The sequence below is a fragment of the Carcharhinus amblyrhynchos genome, chromosome 20, assembly GCF_965287045.1.
Source record: "Carcharhinus amblyrhynchos chromosome 20, sCarAmb.v2.hapA, whole genome shotgun sequence".
Taxonomy (NCBI): Eukaryota; Metazoa; Chordata; class Chondrichthyes; order Carcharhiniformes; family Carcharhinidae; genus Carcharhinus; species Carcharhinus amblyrhynchos.
Genome location: NC_137343.1, coordinates 1,515,411 through 1,536,639, shown reverse-complemented (window position 1 = coordinate 1,536,639; position 21,229 = coordinate 1,515,411). Strand labels below are relative to the sequence as shown.

The following is a 21,229-nucleotide window of genomic DNA, read 5'->3' as shown; positions in this document are numbered from 1 at the left end:
CCTGCTGTCTTCAGCAACATATGCACATGCACACCAACGTCCTCCGATCCTTTGTACATTCCCCTGCCTTATCAGTCCTCCCAAAATGCTTTACCAGGCTAAATTCCATATGCCCACCTATATTGTCCTGCAATCTAAGACTTTGCTCCTCATTATTTACCACCAATTTTTGTGTAACCTGCGAACTTATTAATTGTACCTCCTACATTCACATGCAGATCATTAATGTATACAACAAACAAGGGACCCAGCACCAATTCTGAACATCACTGGACACAAGCTTCTAGTCACAAAAACTCCCAATCATTGTCCACTTGCTGCCAAGTGGATTTGTCAAATTGGATTTTGGATCCAATTTGACAAATTGTCCTGGACCTCTTGGGCTTTTACCTTCATCAGCTTCCCATATGGGACTTGGTCAAAAGCGCTACCGAGATCCATGTGAACTACAGTACCCTTATCTATACATCTTCTATACCTTCTGGAAAAATTCCATCAAATTTGAAAGACACGAAATCCCTTTGAAAAAACCATGCTGACTACTTGATTAATCCTTGCCTCCCCAATTGGAGAATAATTCTGTCTCAGAATTTTTTCCAATAATTTCCTTATCACTAAAGTTATACTCACTGGATTATATTTTCCTGGCTTTTCCCCACTTCCCTTCTCGAATAATGGTATTATATTAATTGCCCTCCAGTCCTCTGGCAATTTTCAAATCTTCTCTGGCCACCAGAGAAGTGCCAGAGTTGCTGTATTCTCCTCCTTTGCCTCCCTTCATAGCCTGGGGATTTATTCACTTTAGGCTCGTTAAAACTGTTAATACCTCCTCCCTCTCAATATTAAGTTGTTCAAGGAAACCAGAATGCCCCATCCTGATTTCTACACCTGCATCATCCTTCTCCATAGTGAATGCAGATGCATGGTATTCATTTAAAACCTCACTGATGTCTTCCAGCTCCATACACAAATTGTCAGTTTGGTCTATGGACCCTACTGTTTCCCAAGAAGGGTGATGAAACATTGGAATTGTATCCCAAAGGAAGCTCAAGTTGAGTATATGCAAGACCGAACTCAACAGGTAATAGCAAAGATAGAAATATTAACCACGGTCTAGTTAAATGGCAGAGGGGTTGAATGGTCCTACTTCTGTTCCTATTTCCTATGCAATAAGTTAATTGAGGGTTGAGTACTGGTTATTTTAATTGAAGTTATCTATGGAATTACAGCACAGTCTTCAATAACTTAACAATACATTATTTAATTGCTGGAGCCAAGTATCTTCAGACATGAGTTTGTATTTTCATGTCGAGAACTTGAAGATGACAAATCAACTTGCAGTGCCTCTCCAGCTTGGAGCACTGAGGTCTTGAAACTCACCACGTCCCAAAAAAATGGGGAAAGGCAAACAATCCTCCAATTTTTTTTTTAAGTGCAGTAATCACCAAGCCAAGCAATAGATTCTGCAGTGACAAAATGGAACTCTCCGAGCCCTCTGCTAAATTGTGTCAGGGAATAATGTGGAGAAAGAACAGAGGAAAAATGCAAACGCATCTGGAAAGAAGGATTGTACAAAGTTTACACAGTATATAAAAACTAGCAGGTGGTCATTCATTTTGATCACGGCTGATAATCAAATTCAACATTCAGGTCCCCCCTTTCCTCCCACATCCCTTGATTCCTTTAGCCCCAACAGCTATATCTAATTTCTTCTTGGAATCAGAATGTTTTGGCTTCAACTACTTTGTCGTAGTGAATTCCACAGATTTACTCTGGGTGAAGAAATTTCTTCTCACCTCAGTTCTAAAAGGTTTACCCCTTATCCTCAAATATGAACCCTAGTTCTGGCCGCCCTCATCATTGGGAACATTCTTTTTGAATCTACCCTGTCTAACCCTGTTAGGATTAGATAAGTTTCCATGAGACCCTCTCTCCTCTTCTAAACTCCAATAGATATAATCCTAACTATCTTAGTCTCTCCTCCTGTCAGATCTGCCATGCCAGGAATCAGCCTGGTAAACCTTTACTGTACTCCCTCTATAGCTGGGCATCCTTGCTCAAAAACTGCACACAGTGCTCTAATGTGGCCTCACCAACACCCTATTCAATTGCACCAAGACATCTTTATGCCCAAACTTAAATCCTCTCACTATGAAATACTGTTTGCATGCTTACTTTGAGCAACTCTTGCCTGTGCCACGGGATAGTTTAGAGCAGAATAGAGAGAGGGAAAGTTTGAACTCGTGGCTGAGGGGATGGTGCAGGAGGGAGGGGTTCAGGTACTTGAGCAATTGGGGCTCATTCTGGGGAAGGTGGGACTTCTATAAGAGTGATGGTCTACACCCGAATCAGAGGGGAACCAATATCCTGGGGGGTAAATTTGCAAAGGCTATGCAGGGAGGTTTAAACTGATTCGGAGGGGGGGTGGGATCCTGAGTAGAGGGGGTGAAAGTGAGGGGGCATAGATGGGGACTGCAATGCATGGCATCGTGGGGGTGGGGCGGAGCAGGGTTTGAAATGCGTATACTTGAATGCGAGGAGTATTCGCAATAAAGTGGATGAACTTGCAGCGTGGATCAGTACCTGGGACTTCGATGTTGTGGCCATTTCAGAGACATGGATAGAGCAGGGTCAGGAATGGTTGTTGCAGGTTCCGGGGTTCAAATGCTTTCGTCAGAGTAGAGAAGGAGGTAGAAGGGGGGGAGGGGTAGCATTATTAGTCAAGGACTGTATCACAGTGTCAGAGAGGAAGTTTGATGAGGACTTGTCTGTTGAGGTAGTATGGGCGGAGATTAGAAATAGGAGAGGAGAGGTCACCCTGTTGGGAGTCTTTTATAGACCTCCTAAAAGTTCTAGAGAGGTTGAGGAAAGGATTGCGGAGACGATCCTGGTTAGGAGTGAAAGTAATAGGGTAATTGTTATGGGGGACTTTAACTTTACTAATATTGATTGGAATTGCTATAGCTCTAGCTTGTTAGAGGGGTCAGTTTTTGTACAAAGCGTGCAGGAAGGTTTTTTGACTCAGTATGTAGATAGGCCAACTAGAGGTGAGGCTATATTGGATTTGGCGCTGGGAAATGGGCCAGACCAGGTGCTAGACTTGGAAGTTGGTGTGCATTTTGGTGATAGTGACCACAATTCGGTTACGTTCACCTTAGTGATGGAAAGGGATAGGCATGAACCTCAGGTCACTAGTTTTAGCTGGGGAAGGGTAATTATGAGGCTATTAGGAGAGAATTAGGAAGCATAGGTTGGACTAGGAGACTACAGGGACTGGGAACGTCCAAAATGTGGAGTTTTTTCAAGGAGCAGCTACTGCGAGTCCTTGATAGGTACGTCCCTGTCAGGCAAGGAGGAATTGGTCGAGCTAGGGAACCGTGGTGCACTAAAAAAGTTGATTCGTTGGTTAAAAAGAAAAAGGAGGCTTATGTTCGGATGAGACTTGAGGGCTCAGGTAGTGCACTAGAAAGCTGTAGATTGGCTAGGAGGGAGTTGAAGAGTGAGTTAAGAAGGGCTAAAAAGAGGACATGAGAAGACTTTGGCTGATAGGATTAAGGAGAATCCTAAGGCGTTCTATAGGTATGTTAAGAACAGAAGGTTGGTTAGGGCAAGATTAGGGCCAGTTACAGACAGCAGAGGGAAGTTGTGTGTGGAACCGGAAGAGATTGGAGAGGCACTGAACCAATATTTCTCTTCGGTGTTCACGCAGGGGGACATGAATGTAGCGGAGAACACTGGGTTGCAGGGGTGTAAACTAGACAGTATTGCAGTTGATAAGGGGGATGTGCTGGATATTCTTGAGGGTTTGAAAATAGATAAGTCCCCTGGTCCGGACGGGATTTACCCTAGGATTCTCTGGGAGGCAAGAGAGGTGATTGCAGAGCCTCTGGCTCTGATCTTCAGGTCGTCGTTGGTCTCAGGTATAGTGCCGGAAGATTGGAGGATAGCGAATGTTGTCCCATTGTTTAAGAAGGGGAACAGAGACTTCCCCGGGAATTATAGACCGGTGAGTCTTATTTCTGTTGTGGGTAAGGTTTTAGAAAAAATTATTAGGGATAGGATTTATAGTTATTTGGAGAGTAATGAATTGATTGGAGATAGTCAGCATGGTTTTGTAGCGGGTAGGTCGGGCCTTACTAACCTTATTGAGTTTTTTGAGAAAGTGACCAAAGAGGTGGATGGGGGTAAGGCAGTTGACGTGGTATATGTGGATTTTAGTAAGGCTCACCATGGTAGGCTTCTGCAGAAAATGCAGGATGTATGGGATTGAGGGTAATCTAGGAAATTGGATCAGGAATTGGCGAGCACATAGGAGACAGAAGGTGGTGGTTGATGGTAAATGTTCGTCATAGAGTTCAGTTACGAGTGGTGTGCCTCAGGGATCTGTTTTGGGGCCACTGCTGTTTGTAATTTTTATTAATGATCTGGATGAGGGTATAGCTGGGTGGATTAGTAAATTTGCTGATGACACCAAAGTCGGAGGTGTGGTAGATTGTGAGGAAGGGTGTCATAGTTTGCAGGGAGACTTAGACAGGTTGCAGAGCTGGGCCGAGAGGTGGCGGATGGAGTTTAATGCGGAGAAGTGTGAGGTAATTCACTTTGGTAGGAATAACAGATGTGTCAAGTACAGGGCTAACGGGAGGATTCTGAATAGTGTGGATGAACAGAGGGATCTAGGTGTTTGTGTACATAGATCCCTGAAAGTTGGGAATCAAGTAGATAAGGTTGTTAAGAAGGCATACGGTGTCTTGGCATTTATTGGTAGGGGGATTGAATTTAGGAGTCGCAGCGTCATGTTGCAACTGTACACAACTCTGGTGCGGCCGCACTTGGAGTATTGTGTGCAGTTCTGGTCCCCACATTATAGGAAGGATGTGCAGGCTTTGGAGAGGGTGCAGAGGAGGTTTACCAGGATGTTGCCTGGTATGGAGGGGAGGTCCTATGAGGAGAGACTGAGGGATTTGGGGTTGTTTTCACTAGAAAGAAGGCGGCTAAGGGGGGATCTTATTGAAACATATAAGATGATTAGAGGTTTAGATAGGGTGGATAGTGATAGCCTTTTTCCTCGGATGGAGAAAGCTAGCACGAGGGGGCATGGCTTTAAATTAAAGGGGGGTAGTTATAGGACGGATGTCAGGGGTAGGTTCTTTACCCAGAGGGTGGTGAGGGATTGGAATGCTCTGCCTGCTGCAGTTGTAAATGCGCCTAGTTTGGGGGCATTTAAGAGATCCGTGGATAGGTTTATGGATGAAAAGGGATTGGTTTAGGTTAGAGGGTCATTGTTTTTTTAACTGGTCGGCGCAACATCGTGGGCCGAAGGGCCTGTTCTGCGCTGTAACGTTCTATGTTCTAACTGATGCACAAGGATACCAAGGTCTCGCTGAATATCTACCCCTCAGTTTACATTCTTTCAAATAATAATCTACACTCCTACTTTTGCTATCAAAGTGAATAACCTCACATTTATCCACACAATACTGCATCTGCCATGCATATGCCCAGTCACTCACCCTGTCCAAATCATGCTGAAGCATCTCTGCATCCTCCCCACACCTCATCCTCCCACCCAACTTTGTATATGCAGATTTGGAGATGATACATTCAGTTCTCTCTTCCAGATAATTATATAGTGAACAGTTAGGGTCTGAAAGATCCCTATGGTACCCACCAGCCAACAAAAAAGACCCATTTATGTCAACTTTGCTTCCAGACTGCTAACCAGCTTTCTATCTATCTCAAAATACCATCCGTAGTCCCACGCGCTTTAACTTTACATAGTTGCCTATGTGAGACCTTCCCGAAAGCCTTCTGAAAGTCCAAATAAATCGCATCCACCTGCTCTCCTTGGTGAATGCTACTAGTTACATTCTCAAAGAATCCAATAGATTTGTCAAGCATGATTTTCCCTTTGATTATACCGCTGCTTTTCAAACACTGAGCTACAATAATATCCTTGATAATATTGTCTAGCAACTCAGTACAGATGTTAGGCTCACTAGTCTAGTTTTCTCTCTACCTTCCTTTTAAAATAGTGGGGTTACATTAGTTACCCTCTCATCTGTAGTAACCAGTCCAGAGTCCAAAGAATTTTGAAAAATGACCAATGGATCTACTGCTTCCAGGGCCACGAAAGTATTCTGGGACGAAGATCATCAGCAACTGGAGCTTTAATTTTTTATTTCTCCAAAACCATTTCTCTACTAATGCTCATTTCCTCCAGCTTCTCACTAAAACTTGTTTCTCTCAGAACTTCTGGTACATTGCTTCTATCTTTGCAAAGGAAGACATGGACAAAGTATGAATTTAGTTCCTCAGCCATTTCTTTATTCCCTATGAATTCTCCCACTTCTGACTAAGGGTCATTCATTTGTGTCAATCTTTTTCTCTTTACATACCTTACAGTCAGTTTTTATGTTTCCCGCTAACATAATTTCATACTCTTTTTCCCTTCTTATTCAATCCTTTGGTCCTCCTTTGTTGAATTTGAAACTACTCCCAATCGTCTGGTCTATTGCTTTTTCTTGCCAATTTGTATACTACTTCTTTGAACCTAATACTATCCCTTCCTAAATACTCAATAGACCTCAATGTTTTATTCCCAACCTTGGTCGCCCTAGAGACATGTCTCCGCAATGCCAACTATATGATACCCATTTACATCCATCTGCACAACTAATTCATCCATTTTGTTTTGAGTGCTCATGTACATTTATGTAGCAAAAATATGCCAAAATGCTTCAATGAAGTGCAATTAAAGAGTTGTTTGGTAGTATAGAACTTGTGTATTGCTGAAACAGAGACACAGTGAAGCCTTTTGCCTTACACTCCTTGGAACACTTCACAAGAACGTCAGTAAAAAGGAAAAACAACCAACTACACAAGTGAAGAAGGTGGGCTGGCTGGCAAGCAGACTTATTGGTAGATGCAGTGCCATGGAGAATACACCAGTTGATTGTGTCTGACAGATTACTGCCAAGCACTGTTTGAAATTTAAACCTGACAGCTTGACCCAGATTGTTCACGGACTATGAAGGATTAATCGGCGAATGAATGTCAATTATTTTGTTTAACTGAAACAGGCACAATCTGTGCACCTGTTCTGTCTGCAAAGAACAGAGCACTGTGTATTCCACGAGACAGGGATTGAAGGCCATTCAGCCCGAGTCTGCTCCACCATTCAACAGGATCATGGCTGATCAGACATCCCTCACACCCACTTCCTGCCCTTTTTCCATAACTCTTGGTTCTCTTACTGATCAACTATCAATCTTATCCATTAACATATACAAGGACCCCATCCAAAGTCCAAAGATGCACAGGCTAGGTGGATTAGCCTTGCTAAATTGCCCCTTAGTATCTAAATATGCGTAAGATAGGATGGAGGGGAAGGCCCAGATGGTTAGCTCTTTCAGACTTGGTAGACTCGATGGGCCGAATGCCTCTTATTGCATGGTATGGATTCTTTGGCTCTATAGTCTCTGCCCCAACAGCTCTTTGTGGCAGAGTTCAGTATTATTGCCAGAACATTATCAGGACCTTTGCAGTACCCAGTGCTTCCAACCACTTCTTGATATCACGTGAGTGAATTGAATTGGTAGGAGACTGGCATCTGAGATGTTGGGGACTGCTGGACGAGGCCGAGACAGATCATTCACTCAGCACTTCCAGCTGTGAATGCTTCAATCTTATCTTTTGCACGAGTGTGCTGGGCTCTCCATCATTGAGGATGGGGATCTTTGTGGAGTCTCCTCCTCCAGTGAGTTGTTTAATTAACCATTGATGACTGCAAAGCTTAGATCTGATCCATTGTTGTGGGATCACTTAGCTATCACTTGCTGTTTGGCATGCAAGTAGCTTCACTAGGTTGACACCTGATTTTTAGGTATGCCTGCTGCTGCTCCTTACATGCCCTCCTGCAGACTCCATTGAATGAGGATTAATTCCCTGGCTTGATGGTAATGATTGAATGATGAGATATGCTGGGCCATGAGGTTACAGATTGTGCTGGAATACAGTTCCGCTGCTGTTGATGGCCCACGGCGCCTCATGGATGTCCCACAATATCTCATGGATGCCCAGTCTCGAGTTGCTAGATTTGTTCAAAGTCTCTCCCGTTTAGCACAGTGATAATGCCACACAATACTGGAGTTATTCTCAATATCATGGCGGGACAGTGTCTCCACAAGGACTGTGCGATGGCCACTTTTATCGATACTGTCACAGGCAGATGCACTTACAGCCAGCAGACTAATGAGGTCAAGTATGCTTTTCCCTCGTCAGCTCCTCCACCACATGCCGCAGACCCAGGCTAGCAGTTACATTCTTTAGGACCTGACAGTCCAAACACTCTTGGTGGTGGACATTGAAATCCTCCACCCAGCATACATTATGTATCCTTGTCACCTTCATTGCTTCCTCCAAGCGTTGTTCGACATGGAGTAGTGATTCATCAACTGAAGGGGGATGGTGCCTGGTAGTCAAGTTTCCTTGCCAATGTTTAACCTGAAACCAGAAATCTTCATGGGGTCCAGAGTCGATGTTAAGGACTCCCAGGGCAATTCCCTCCTGACTGTATACCACTGTGCCACCTCTGTTGGGTCTGTCCTGCGATGGGACAGGACACATCCAGGGATGGTAATGGTGGTATCTGGGGTGTTATCTGTAAGGTATGATTCAGTGAGAATGACTACGTCAGACTTTTGCTTGACTAGTCTGAGACCAACTCCCAATTTTGGCACTAGCCCTCAAGTGCTAGCAAAGACGACTTTGCAGGGTCAACAGGGCTGTTTGTTTAGCCGTTGTCTTTTCCAGTACCTTGGTTGATGCCAAGTGGTCTGTCTGGTTTCATTTCTTTGTTGAGACTTTGTAGCGATTGATACAACAGAGTGGCTTGCTGGGCCATTTCAGAGGCCAGTTGGAAGTCAACCACGCTGCTGTGGGTCTGGAGTCACATGTAGACCAGACCATGTAAGGACGGCAGATTTCCTTCCCTAAAGGGCATTAGTGAACCAGATGGGTTTTCCCGATAATTGACAATGGTTTTACGGTCATCAGTAGACTCTTACTTTCAGATTTTTAAAATTGAATTCAAATTCCATCATTTGCTGTGGCAAGATTCGAAGCTGGGTCTCCAGAACATTAGCCGAGTTTCTGGTTTAATAGTCTAATGATAATCTCCAATCTTTTAATCACAAGATCACTTTTAGTATCAAAATGCACCAGGTGATCACCTCAAAAATTTAACATTACAAAACCCCTAAAATATACCTATGCATTACACCCATCAATTCTTAGTGTGACACCTATGCCTGCACACAATGCTGTGAAGTCTGGGTTATAGCTTGAGATGGCCAGTCTCAGTGTCCCATCAGATGGGCATCTGTGAGACAACTATGACATTTGGACTTGATTTTCACCAGGGAAAATGGCACCTCACATTAGGTACGTGGAACTAAAGTCAACCTTCACATTTAGTGCACATGTCAGAAGAGGTACTTCTCCCTGTTTGTAAGTCCCCAAAAATCTTTGTCTCTTGACCTAGCTTTCAGCTCTATGTCATTTTGCTTGGTGATTACTTCCATGCCAATCCCACTGTTTTGTTTGAACACTTGCTGAAATTTTGCTGACAGTTCTCCAATGTCTACTTGTAAAAAAGGATGAAGCAAACAATGATTTGGTCCATCTTGTCTAACTCCAGAAATCGTCAGTTGAATTCCTTTTCCAATTTGTTCAGGTGGTTACAGAATTTGTTTGGGTGGAACCCTTTGTTTGACCTGCTGTTGGATTTTCTCTAGATTTGAGAAGTGCTCACTAATTTTGTTCTTTACCTGGGAGGACCATAAGCCCAGTTTCAACCTGTACACATTCACTGCACTGATCATGCGTGACAGATCTCCATCCCTCCGTTGCAGTTCACGGTTCAGCTCATTCAATTCTGCATTACGTCCGTAAGAAACACCAAGTCCAGAACCATGCGCTGTCTGACAGCTCGCAGTACACCTCATGTCTTGATTTAAGGTGACAATTTCAGGAGGACTTTTCTCAACTTAGCCACCTCATATCTGCATGAAGGATTAGCTCACTATGGTGGCATTGAGTAATGATTTGAACAAGTGATATTGCAGAGTTCTGGCATAAATTGAGTTAGCGCTCGAGAACTGTCATTATATAAGAAAAATCAAAAATGTTGCTTGCTCACGCTTGTTGGTAGTTAACACAGCACTAATTGACAAATTAAGGGAATTCGGGATCTTTTCTGCAAAGTGCCACAAAGCCTGCATGGACTGTGCACCATTGGTTGTGACTGAAACCAGTTTCTTGATCAGAATGTTTTTCATAGCCACACACCTTTTAAATTTGTAGCAGTCATCCTTGCCTCTTGTCCCAAGTGGCGCGAGAATGAGGAAAGTCAAGTCCTGCTTTATTGTTGCATCTTTGTTTTCATTTGCATGGCATTGCATCAACTTGGCCACGTGCATCATATCTACCCTCTCAAACTGCCATGAGAAACATTGACAGCCTGATAATTTTTGGTGTATTTGCTGATACATCCTTACAACAATTCCACCCTTCTGTCTATTGTTACTCTTGATGGCTGTCATTTGTTTTTAAAGTCTTTAAAAAAAGGTGTCAGGAGCATCCGTCATAGGCTGCTTGCTATAGCTTTGCCATTGGTGAACAGTTTCTTACATTGTGCCAGCAGATGACCAATGCAGAAATATGCCTTTTTGCTAGCCTTGCCTTCAGCCACAGGTTTCGAAAAGTGTGACTTTTGAACTTGTAATATTTCCTGTAACTACCCAACTTTCTTTGTTCAAATGGTGCAATCGAAAGGGAAATTTTCTTGAAATTATGCATGCATTGTCTGTCTTGTGATGCCATTCCAAATTACTTGTTTTACTCGAGGCTATTGACAAATGGTCTTACCGTTGACGTTCATAAGAATAAATTCACCTTCCCATTCCCAGTGAAGATTTGTACTCTCTTGGCCCCTTACTCATCATTTTGTCTTCACTGAGTTTAGGCCACCTTTCATTGGCAGCTGAATTGCAGGCAATGAACTGATTTGCTCGTTGTGATAAGAAGCCTGAAACCTGAAACCCGCGCATTTTCTGCAGCCAACGACAATTGATTGCGATCGATTATTTGAGACCACAGGGTTAGAACAGTCACTGCTGCAACAGGTTTAATCTGATTGAAAGGATTCAAATTCAATTGTGGGAAAGATGGGCTTTAGAAAGGAGGGGAAATTTGGTAGATGCGGAGTAGTTCAGAAAGATAGAGGAATTGCAGCATTCACAAAGAAAAATGATACAGCCTTTAGAAACATTTAAACTGTTATTTTTAATGGCTATACTAACCAATATGCATGAGTACATGTATCTGCAGATGACTTGTACTGTTCCATCCAATGTGACTCTGCTTCCCCAGAGGTTACCTATAAAGACAGATGCAAAAATATTTCTCAATTTTACAAAAAAGTGGCCCTCCCTGCTTTTAGTCAGCTACAGAATTATTACTATAGCAATAGAACTTTGGTATCTGTCAATTCATTTGACTTTGAAGAGTTAAAAATAACACTACCAATGCAGCAATGTTTCACCTATGTCAGGCTCTTTAATGAGGAAACAAGGTAATTTAGGGTAAAGAAAGATCATCTCCAATGTATGTTATAACACAAGCAAGACTACAGGCACAATGCACATTCAATTAGCTTCAGTGCCAGGGACACAGGTTCAATTCCTAGCTTGGGTCACTGTCTGTATGGAGTCTGCACGTTCTCCTTGTGTTTGTATGGGTTTCCTCCAGGTGCCTCCCGCACTCCAAAAACACGCTGGTTAAGTACATTGGTTGTGCTAAATTCTCCCTCAGCCTCCTTGAACAGGTGCTGGAGTGTAGCGTTTAGGGAATTTTCACAATAATTTGATTGCAGTGTTAATGTAACTCTATTTGCGACACAAATAAACAAAAACTTAAAAGTTCAGTCCACGTTCCTTCACCTTTTTATATTTCTTCTTTAGGTCAATATAATTCTCTAGTTTGAGCTGCTTGCCAGTGTTTGGCCTGTACATCATGAATAATCTCTTCTTGCTATTAACTTCCTTGACCAGAATTGCCGTCTTTTTATTATTTCTTATCTGGAAGAAAAAAATGTACATGTTGTAACTCATGGAAGATAAACTAGGTATTTTATGCTGTGTCATTACAGCTCATTGTGAGATAACCTTACAAATTAAATTTCCACAGGCTTTTAAATATATTTGGATTTTGAGATGGGATTTCTAGAGTTTATTCCACCCTTAGAGTTAACATAATTAAGAATATTTTGGGGAGGGGTGGGGAGCGTGAGATGTGCTCATTAACAGGTAATGCTGACCTTGATGATTCACTCCATTTCAATGCATGAAAATGCAACAAAATATTCAATGGCCTTTACAAAAATTCTGTGTTCTTTCAAGAATCTTATCCAAAAATGAGCACCATACTTTTTCAGAAACAATTTAAATACTTAATGTCCCATCACTCCATAACTTAAGAGTTCCACAATATTTCTATTCGAATATTATGCTGTTCTTCTATTCATCCTGTCAAAGTGGACAAGTTCATGTTTCCCTACATTATACACCATCTGCAAAATATTTGCTCACTCACTTATCTTAGATGAATATAGAAAATGCAGGGACAAAGTAAAAAAGGAAACAGGAAATCAGAGAGGGCATGAAAAAAGATTAGCAAGTTAAAAAAAAACCTAAGATGTACTGCCCCAGGGATCTGTCTGGGACCCTTGCTGTTTGTGATTTTTATAAATGACCTGAATGAGGAAGGGGAGGGATGGGTCGGTAAGTTTGCCGATGACACGAAGGTCAGAAGTGCTGTTGGTAGTTTGGAGGGATATCAGAAGTTGCAGCGTGACACAGGCAGGATGCAAGACCGGGTTGAGAAGTGGCAGATGGACTTCAACATGGATAAATGTGTAGTGGTCCATCTTGGCAGGTCAAATGGGATGAAGGAGTACAATATCAAGGGTAAGACTCTTAGCAATGTAGAGGATCAGGAGGACCTTGGGGTCCGGGTCCATAGGACTCTTAAATCAGCCTTGCAGGTAGAGGATGTGGTCAAGAAGGCGTATGGTGTACTGGCCTTCATCAATCAAGGGACTGAGATTAGGAGTCAGGAGATAATGTTGCAGCTTTATAAGACCCTAGTCAGACCTCTTGGAGTACTGTGCTCAGTTCTGGTCGCCTCATTACAGGAAGGATGTGAAAGCTTTTGAAAGTGTGCACAGGAGATTTACAAGGATGTAGCCTGGATTGGGGGGCATGTCTTATGAGGATAGGTTGAGGGAGCTCAGTCTTTTCCCCCTGGAGAGATGAAGGATGAGAGGTGACCTGATGAGGTTTATAAGGTGTTGAGAGGTATAGATCGGGCAGATTCTCAGAGGCTATTTCCCAGGGCTGGAATAGTTTAAGGTTCTGGGGAGTAGGTACAGAGGAGATATCAGGGCTAAGTTTTTCACTCAGAGGGTGGTGGGTGAGTGGAATCGGCTGCTGTCGGTGGTGGTGGAGGCAAATTTGAAAGGGTCTTTTACGAGACTTTTGGATGAGCATATGGGACTTAAGATTGAGGGTTATAGGTAAGCCTAGGTAGAGAAATGATCGGTGCAACTTATGGGCTGAAGGGCCTGTTTGTGCTGTAGTTTTTCTATGTTTCTATATTCCATGTTTTACCAATCTATTAATGGTAAAAGGTTAATCAAGAAGAAAGTGGGATCTATCAGTGATGAAGGGAACTTGTGTGTAGACGCAGAGGCTGTGGGAAGAGTTTCAAATGAATATTTTGTCTGTGTTTACAAAGGAAAGGAATGATGCAGATTTAACAGTCTAGAAGGAACAGAGATATTGGATGGGATAATAGAGAGGAACTATTCAAAGGGTTGGAATCCTTGAAAGAATCCTGATAAAAGTCACCAGGGCCAGATGGATCGATTGCTGAATGTGGTCAGGGAAAAGAGAGAGATACTGTGCGAATGATTTTCCAACTCTGATTGTATACAGGGGAGGTACTGGAGAAATGCAAACACAGTTTCCTTGTTTAAAAAGGGATTGAAGGAAGTATCAAACGATTATAGATCAGTTAGTCTTACACCAATGGTGAGCAAATTAGTAGAATCGATCTTGAGAAATAGGATTAACTGTCACATGGAAAGGCATGGACCTGTCAGGAATGGTCAGAATGGATTTGCTAAAGGAAGGTCTTGCCTCACAAACGTGATTGAATTCTTTGAAGTGACAAGGGTTGATGAAGGTAATGGTGGATGTACAAATGTGGATTTTAGCAAGGCATTTGACAAGGTCCCTCACGGCAGTTTGATCAACAATGCAAAAGCCCATTGGATACAGGGTAACACGGCAAACTGGATCATAAGTTGGCTTAGTAACAGAAAACAAAAGTAAATGGTTGTTGGATGCTCTCCCAAATGGAAAGTTGTTCCAAGTGGTGTTCCACAGGGTTATACTGGGACCCCCCCTTGCTGTGTGTTATATATTAACAATTTGGATAACATAGGGGACACGATTGGAAAATTTGCAGGCCACACAAAGATTGGTCTGGTTGGTATAGAGCAGAGGATAGCTAGCTATAATTCCAAAACAACACTGATGGGTTGGTACAGTGGGCGGTAAAGTGGTTTCCATCACATTTAGATTTTAACACGTGTGAGTTCATGTATTTCAGGAGATCAAACAGTTAAAAGGACATGCACAATAAATAAAATGTACTAATGGTAAATGAAGCGAAATCTTGGCATACACGTACACAGGCTCCTAAAGGTAGCAGTTTAAGTAGACAAGGCCATAAAGAAGCTATCTGGAATGGTCTCCATTAGCAGAGGTATAGAATACAGAAGGGTATAATGTTGAACTTTATAAAACACTGGCGAGGCCACAACTGGAGTATTGTGCGCAGTTCTGGTCACCATATTACAGGAAGGACGTAATTGCTCTGGAGTGAGTGCAGAGGAAGTTTGAGAATAAACAGAGCTAGAAAAGTGCAGTTTGAGGAGAATTTGGATAGACTGGGGTTATTTTTCTTGGAACAAGGAAGACTTAGGGGTATAAAATTGAGGGGAAGAGATAGAATGGACAAGATAAAATTGTTTCCTTTGGAGAAGAATTTCTAAAATGAGGGGATATAGATTCAAGATAGGTGGCTGCAGGTGTAATTGGGACATGAGGTAGAACTTTTTTTTATGCATAGGGTGATGGGTGTCTGGAATTCACTGCCCAAATTGGAGGTGGCGGCAGGGACCCTAAATTCTTAAGAGTACCTGGACCTGCATCGTAAGTGCTGGAAGCTACGAGGTGATGGGCCGAGTGCAGGAAAGTGGAATTAGAAAGGGCATGTGGGTATCCTTGGGCTGGTACAGACAAGATGGGCCGAAAAGCCTCCTTCCATTCTGTAATTTTGCGACGATTCCATATGTGTTTGCAGACTCGAGTCCTTTCCACAGCTTACTTTCCCACATATCTTGGTGTCATCAAATTTAGCTACCACGCATTTAGTATTTTCAAAGCAATTTATATCCTGCTCCCCTTCACCTCCTCTGGGTGGTTATTTGTATCCTCCACAGTAAATACAGATGCAAAACAGTTGTTCAATATATCCAATATTTTCTTTTCCATTGTTCATTCCCCATTCTCAATAATCCAGAGGGCCAACACTCCCTATTTTTCCTTTGACCTGTACAAACTCAATATTTCTACTTAGCTTTCTCCCATATCTAATTTCTCCCTCAATCTTTGTCATTCATTACTGTTATTTATATTCTGTCCAATCTTCTGACCTGCTTCCCACTGTTGCAAAATTATACACTTTCAATTTGATGCCACAGTATCTGTAACTTCTTCAGTTAGCCACAGATAGTAAATTCTGTCCTTGAGTCTTTCCTTCTCATTGGAATGCATCTTTTGAGCATTCTGAAATTGTTGTCACCTATTGGCTGACCTATTCCTCAACCCAATTTCCTGGATACCAGAACCAGCTGTGTTTTCATGCCCTCATAATTGCCTTATTTAAAGCTCTAGTCCTGCTCCCTCAAACAATGTAAAATTCAATTATACGATCACTGCTACCTAGGGGATACCTCACTAAGGTCATTAATTAATCCTGTATCATTACACGTTATCAGATCTCGGATAGCTTGCTCCAAATCTGTCCCAAAAACACAATGAACTCATCATCCAGGCTACCATCATCATTCTGATTTATCCAATCTATACAGAGATTATAATTCATGATTATCGCCATACTTTTACAAGCCCTCATTATTTCTTCCTGTATACCCCATCCTGTGGTTACTGTTCGGGGACTTAAAAACCACCCCAAGTGATGACTTAGATTCACCATTTCTCAGCTTTACCCAAACTGATTCTACATCTTGATTTCCAGAATTAAGCTAATCTCTTTCTATTGAACCAATGTAATCATTAATTAACAAAGCTATCACTCCACCCTTTTCTAGTTTTCTGTCTTCCTAAAGGGTGAATGATGCAGAATATTCAAGTCCCAGTCTTTGTCATCCTACAGCCATGTCATTGTAATGGTTAACAGATCACACATGTTTATTTCAATTTGTGCTGTCAATTTATATGTTTTGCTATGAATAAGAACAGGAGCAGGAGTAGGCCATCTAGCACTTTGAGCCTACCCCGCCATTCAATAAGATCATGGCTGATCTGAAGTGGATCAGTTCCACTTTCTCCCCATAACCCTTAATTCTCTTATCTATCAGAAATCTATCTATCCGTGACTTAAACTATGTCACACGCATTCACGGAATCACTGTCTAGATAATAAATTTAACAACTTACCAGCACCCAGCTCACCTTTAACAAGTAATGAGAGCAAAGTGCAAATCAAAGCAGCTTGATGGGTATTTGAAGCAGATGCTGATAGTGGCCTGACTGTATTCAGCTTTCAACAGTTTTGCAAAATTCTACGTTGTCTTAATTACTTGAACAAACTCACAAAGCCACCTAATTTTCTAATTCTGTGCCATTTATAAGCACAGTGTCGACCCTTGGAAGGTGCACAAGACGACGGCATAGGGTTTAAAGTCTGTAATGTTTTATCTCTAGTATATTTCACATAATCCTCCCTCTATTTATTTTCAGATCGATGTTTTTACCAAAATAAATTTACATTCTAGGAATGCTGTGACCCATGATACAGATTACACTGCCCATCAGCATTGTCACCAACAAAAAACATGTTTTCTCCAGTTGCTTTTTGTACCAGACTTTTTATGAACTCAGAAGCACCAGTGTTTTCATATGACCAGGCACTGTCAAATTACAGATCCAGAACTGAAAAGGCCAAATCTGAAGAGGACCTGCAATGATAAAATCTGGTCCTTTCTGGATCCATCTGCTTCGAATACCCATCAAGCTGCTTTAATTTGCACTTTGCTCTCATTACTTGTTAAAGGTGAGCTGGGTGCTGGTAAGTTGTTAAATTTATTATCTGGACAGCGATTCCGTGAACGCATGCGACATTCATAGCAAAACACAAATTGACAGCACAAATTGAAATAAATATGTATGATCTGTTAACCATCACAGCGACATGGCTGTAGGATGACAAAGACTGGGGCTTGAATATTCAGCATCATACACTCTTCAGGAAGACAGAAAACTAGAAAAAAGATGGAGGATACTTCTGTTAATTAAATTAGCTTAATTCTGGAGATCAAAATGTAGAATAAGAATCACAAAACTAGAGCAGCAAGGATTTGTGAAATACATTCTGCGCAACTTCAAAGATAACAGCAATCTCTTGGAACTTGCTTTTCAGAGTTCAGGAGGAAAGCTCTGAGGTGTTTCCACAATTTGGTGACAGTTGTTTAGCAACTCCCCCAGTCAGCATCACAGGAGTTTGCTGATGGAGAATTCATCACCCACCAGTGAATGTGGATGGGAATCCTAGTCTTCCACTTTCAATTCTCGGTACAAAGTCTGGATAATTCCAGTACAGCTCAAGAACTAATAAATCAGTGTGCTGCAAATTAAGAATAATGCTCAAGTGGTCAGAGCACGCACAAAAGCTCAACTTATTCTGTGGAGCAGCACGCTGTAATTCATGGATTTCAATTTCAGTTTCTGCTTCAAGTTATTTGACTCTTCCATCAAAATTCAATCTCCTTGCTAGAGACGCAGCATTCCCACAACAGAATGCATCTTAGAAAAATCCCAGTTTCAGTCAGCATTATTTTCCAGTGACCCCATGCATTTACCCTAACTAGCACCACCTGCCCCCCCACCCCCCCTCCAGCACTAAGGAGAAATTGAGCATGGTCAGTCCATCTAACCTGCACATCTTTGGACTGTGGGAAGAAGCTGGGAGAGGGAAGGGGACTGTGGGAAGAAGCTGGGAGGGGGAAGGGGAAGCAAACATGGAGAAAAAGGAAAAGGGGATCAAGTAGGGGAAACAGTCGTGGAGAGGAGGAAGAAAAATGAAGGACAATAAAAAAGATATAAAGAAGACGACAGTAAAAAAAATAAATAAAATGAAAACAAAGGGGTCAAGATGGGGTGGAGCTAATCACCTGAAGTTTCTGAACTCGATGTTGAGCCCAGAAGGTTGTAAAGTGTCTAACTGGAAGATGAGATGCTATTCCTCCACTTTGTGTTGAGCTTCACTGCAACATTCCAGCAGGCCAAGGACAGCCATGTGGGCACAGGAGCAGGATCATGTGTTAAAACGGCAAACATCAGGAAGGTCAGGATCCAGATTGCGCACAGAATGAAGATGCTCAAAGCAATCACCCAGTCTACGCATGGTCTCTCCAATAGAGGAAACCACATTGGGAGCAGCAAATGCAATACACCAAATTGAAAGAGGTGCAAGTGAAATGCTGTTTAACCTGGAGCATGTGTTTTGGACCTCTGATGATAAGCATAGAAGAGGTAAAGGAACAGGCTTTACATCTTCTGCGGTTGCATGGGAAGGTGCCATGGAGGTGTTAGGTTTCTGTGTATTCTGGAGAATTGTGTTGTGGGTCAGGGAAGCATCAACTAAAGAAAGAAAATGCTAGAAATACTTAGGTGTTAGAATGAAAATGAAATGCTCTAATCAAATGAATACGATGAATGTTTTCAAATCACATTCAGATCTGCTCTAGCTATTTGGAAAACCAGAAGTGCAAAAAATTCTTGCATTGAAATGAAAAGATTCAAAGTTCAAATTCAATCCCCTCCACTCAAACCTATTACTTCTCTCCCTGCCTTGACAAGCCTCAAGTCAATTTTGCTATCAATCACCTTTCTCAATTCTAATTCAGTGTGTTCTCTCCTATGTGAAATGTAATTTGAGACATTTTATGTTCAAGGAAATTCTTTATTTTTGGGAACAAAAGAAAATCTCCCTGCTGTTTCACAAAAGAAATACTGAAATTACATAGCAGCTAAGTCAGTGAATGGATTATTTTGGCTGCAGCCCTCTTTTCTGTTTTCAGAAAGGTATAATTGAAACCAGTTAATTTTTTTCCTCCTGCAGCTGTGGTACCTGCAAAAACCTATTCATTAGCCAGCATCTGCAGTACTTTGCAATTTCCATGTTGTATTCTTCAGTTGTTAGGTTGTTAACAAAAAGCAGACCTCACCAACACAGCACTATGACCATATTTCACATTATACATTTCAGATCCTCAGAAATGCAGGTCACTTCAAACTCAGACCAAGCATGGGTAACAATGACTGAACCTAGAATCTCCGTCAACCCAAAGGCTTGAACATTTTACAGTATTGCAAACACGACATAGATTACACTTACTGCTTGGTTATTGCCAAGTCTTCTCTATTTCTACTGCTGCACAATCCATACACAATCGCAGAGCAGAGGACTGGGAACAGGCAGGCACAGCAAACTAACCATATCACGTGCAGTGTTATTTCATCAATTCCAATTTACGAAAGGATAAATTGTGGAGTTTGCACATTCTCCCCGTGTCTGTGTGGGTTTCCAGCTTCTTCCCACAGTCCAAAGATGTGCAGGTTAGATGGACTGACAATGCTCAATTTCTCCTTAGTGCTAGGGAGGGGGGCCTAGTTAGGATAAATGCATGGGGTCACTGGGATAGGGCCTGGGTGGGATTGTGGTTGGTGCAGACTCAATGGGCCAAATGGCCTCTTTCTGCAGTGTAGGATTCTATGAAGAGTTACTGCTCACTTCATTTCTCTCTCCTCGTTTACCTGCATTGACAAATAGAAGCCGTCATCTGTTCCCATTTGTTCTGCCCAAATCTTTGTAGCTTCTTCCCAGGACATCCCTCTTTCAACACTTATCTACAAAAATCAATACCGAATTAAAATACACATTGATAATCCATAAAGCAAAATGTTAAGCATACAACTTGATTTACCACAAAACAATTTAGGCATTCCAACGTTTGCTGCGTTGAGATACTTGTATTTGCTTTGTAACTGTCTATTGACTGTGCTGCTTGGGATTGGGTATTTTTTGGGGAGATGGCTTAGTGGTATTATCGCTAGACTATTAATCCAGAAACTCAGGGTACCTGGGTTTGAATCCTGCCACAGGAGATGGTGGAATTCGAATTCAATAAAAACAATCTGGAATTAAGAATCTACTGATAACCATGACATCGTTGTCGATTGTTGGAAAAACACATCTGGTTCATTAATGCCCTCTAGGGAAGGAAATCAGTCATCCTTACCCAGTCTGGCCTACATGTGATTCCAGAGCCACAGCAATGCCTTCGGCATTCAGACGGGCAATAAAATGCTGGCCCAGCCAGCAACACCCATGTCCCACAAACGAATGAAAAAAAATCCCATTTGGAGCAACTAGTACATAGCTATGAAGATTTAGAGAGAAAATGTTGGAACATCTCAGCAGGTCTGGCAGCATCTGTAAGGAGATTTCAAAGGTCCTTTAATCTCTCCTTACAGGTGCTGCCAGACCTGTTGAGATTTTACAGCATTTTCTCTTTTGGTTTCAGATTCCAGCATCCGCAGTAATTTGCTTTTATTTATGAAAATTTAGAATGCTTTTGAGTTCAATCCTGGTCTGTACCGGTCTCCATTTTCCACAGTACATGGGGATCACTGACTAGCATTTGTTGTCCATCTGTAAGTCCTTCAGAAGAGCCACTTTTTTGAACCGCTGCATTCCATGTGATGCAGGGAAGTTCACAGTACTGAATGGGAGAGAG

At 42.0% G+C, this 21,229-nt stretch overlaps 1 protein-coding gene across 2 annotated transcripts in view; it reads right to left on the bottom strand.

The window, feature by feature from the left end:
* sbno1 (strawberry notch homolog 1 (Drosophila)) overlaps positions 1 to 21,229 on the bottom strand; it is a 150,871-nt gene that overhangs the window by 11,658 nt on the left and 117,984 nt on the right. For both annotated transcript variants that reach the window (XM_080207934.1, XM_080207935.1), the window contains 3 exons: positions 20,247 to 20,339; positions 12,000 to 12,137; positions 11,361 to 11,437 (listed from right to left, as the gene is read on the bottom strand). In XM_080207934.1, the coding sequence (XP_080064060.1) occupies positions 11,361 to 11,437; positions 12,000 to 12,137; positions 20,247 to 20,339 (308 nt within the window). The remainder of the gene's footprint in view (positions 1 to 11,360; positions 11,438 to 11,999; positions 12,138 to 20,246; positions 20,340 to 21,229) is intronic.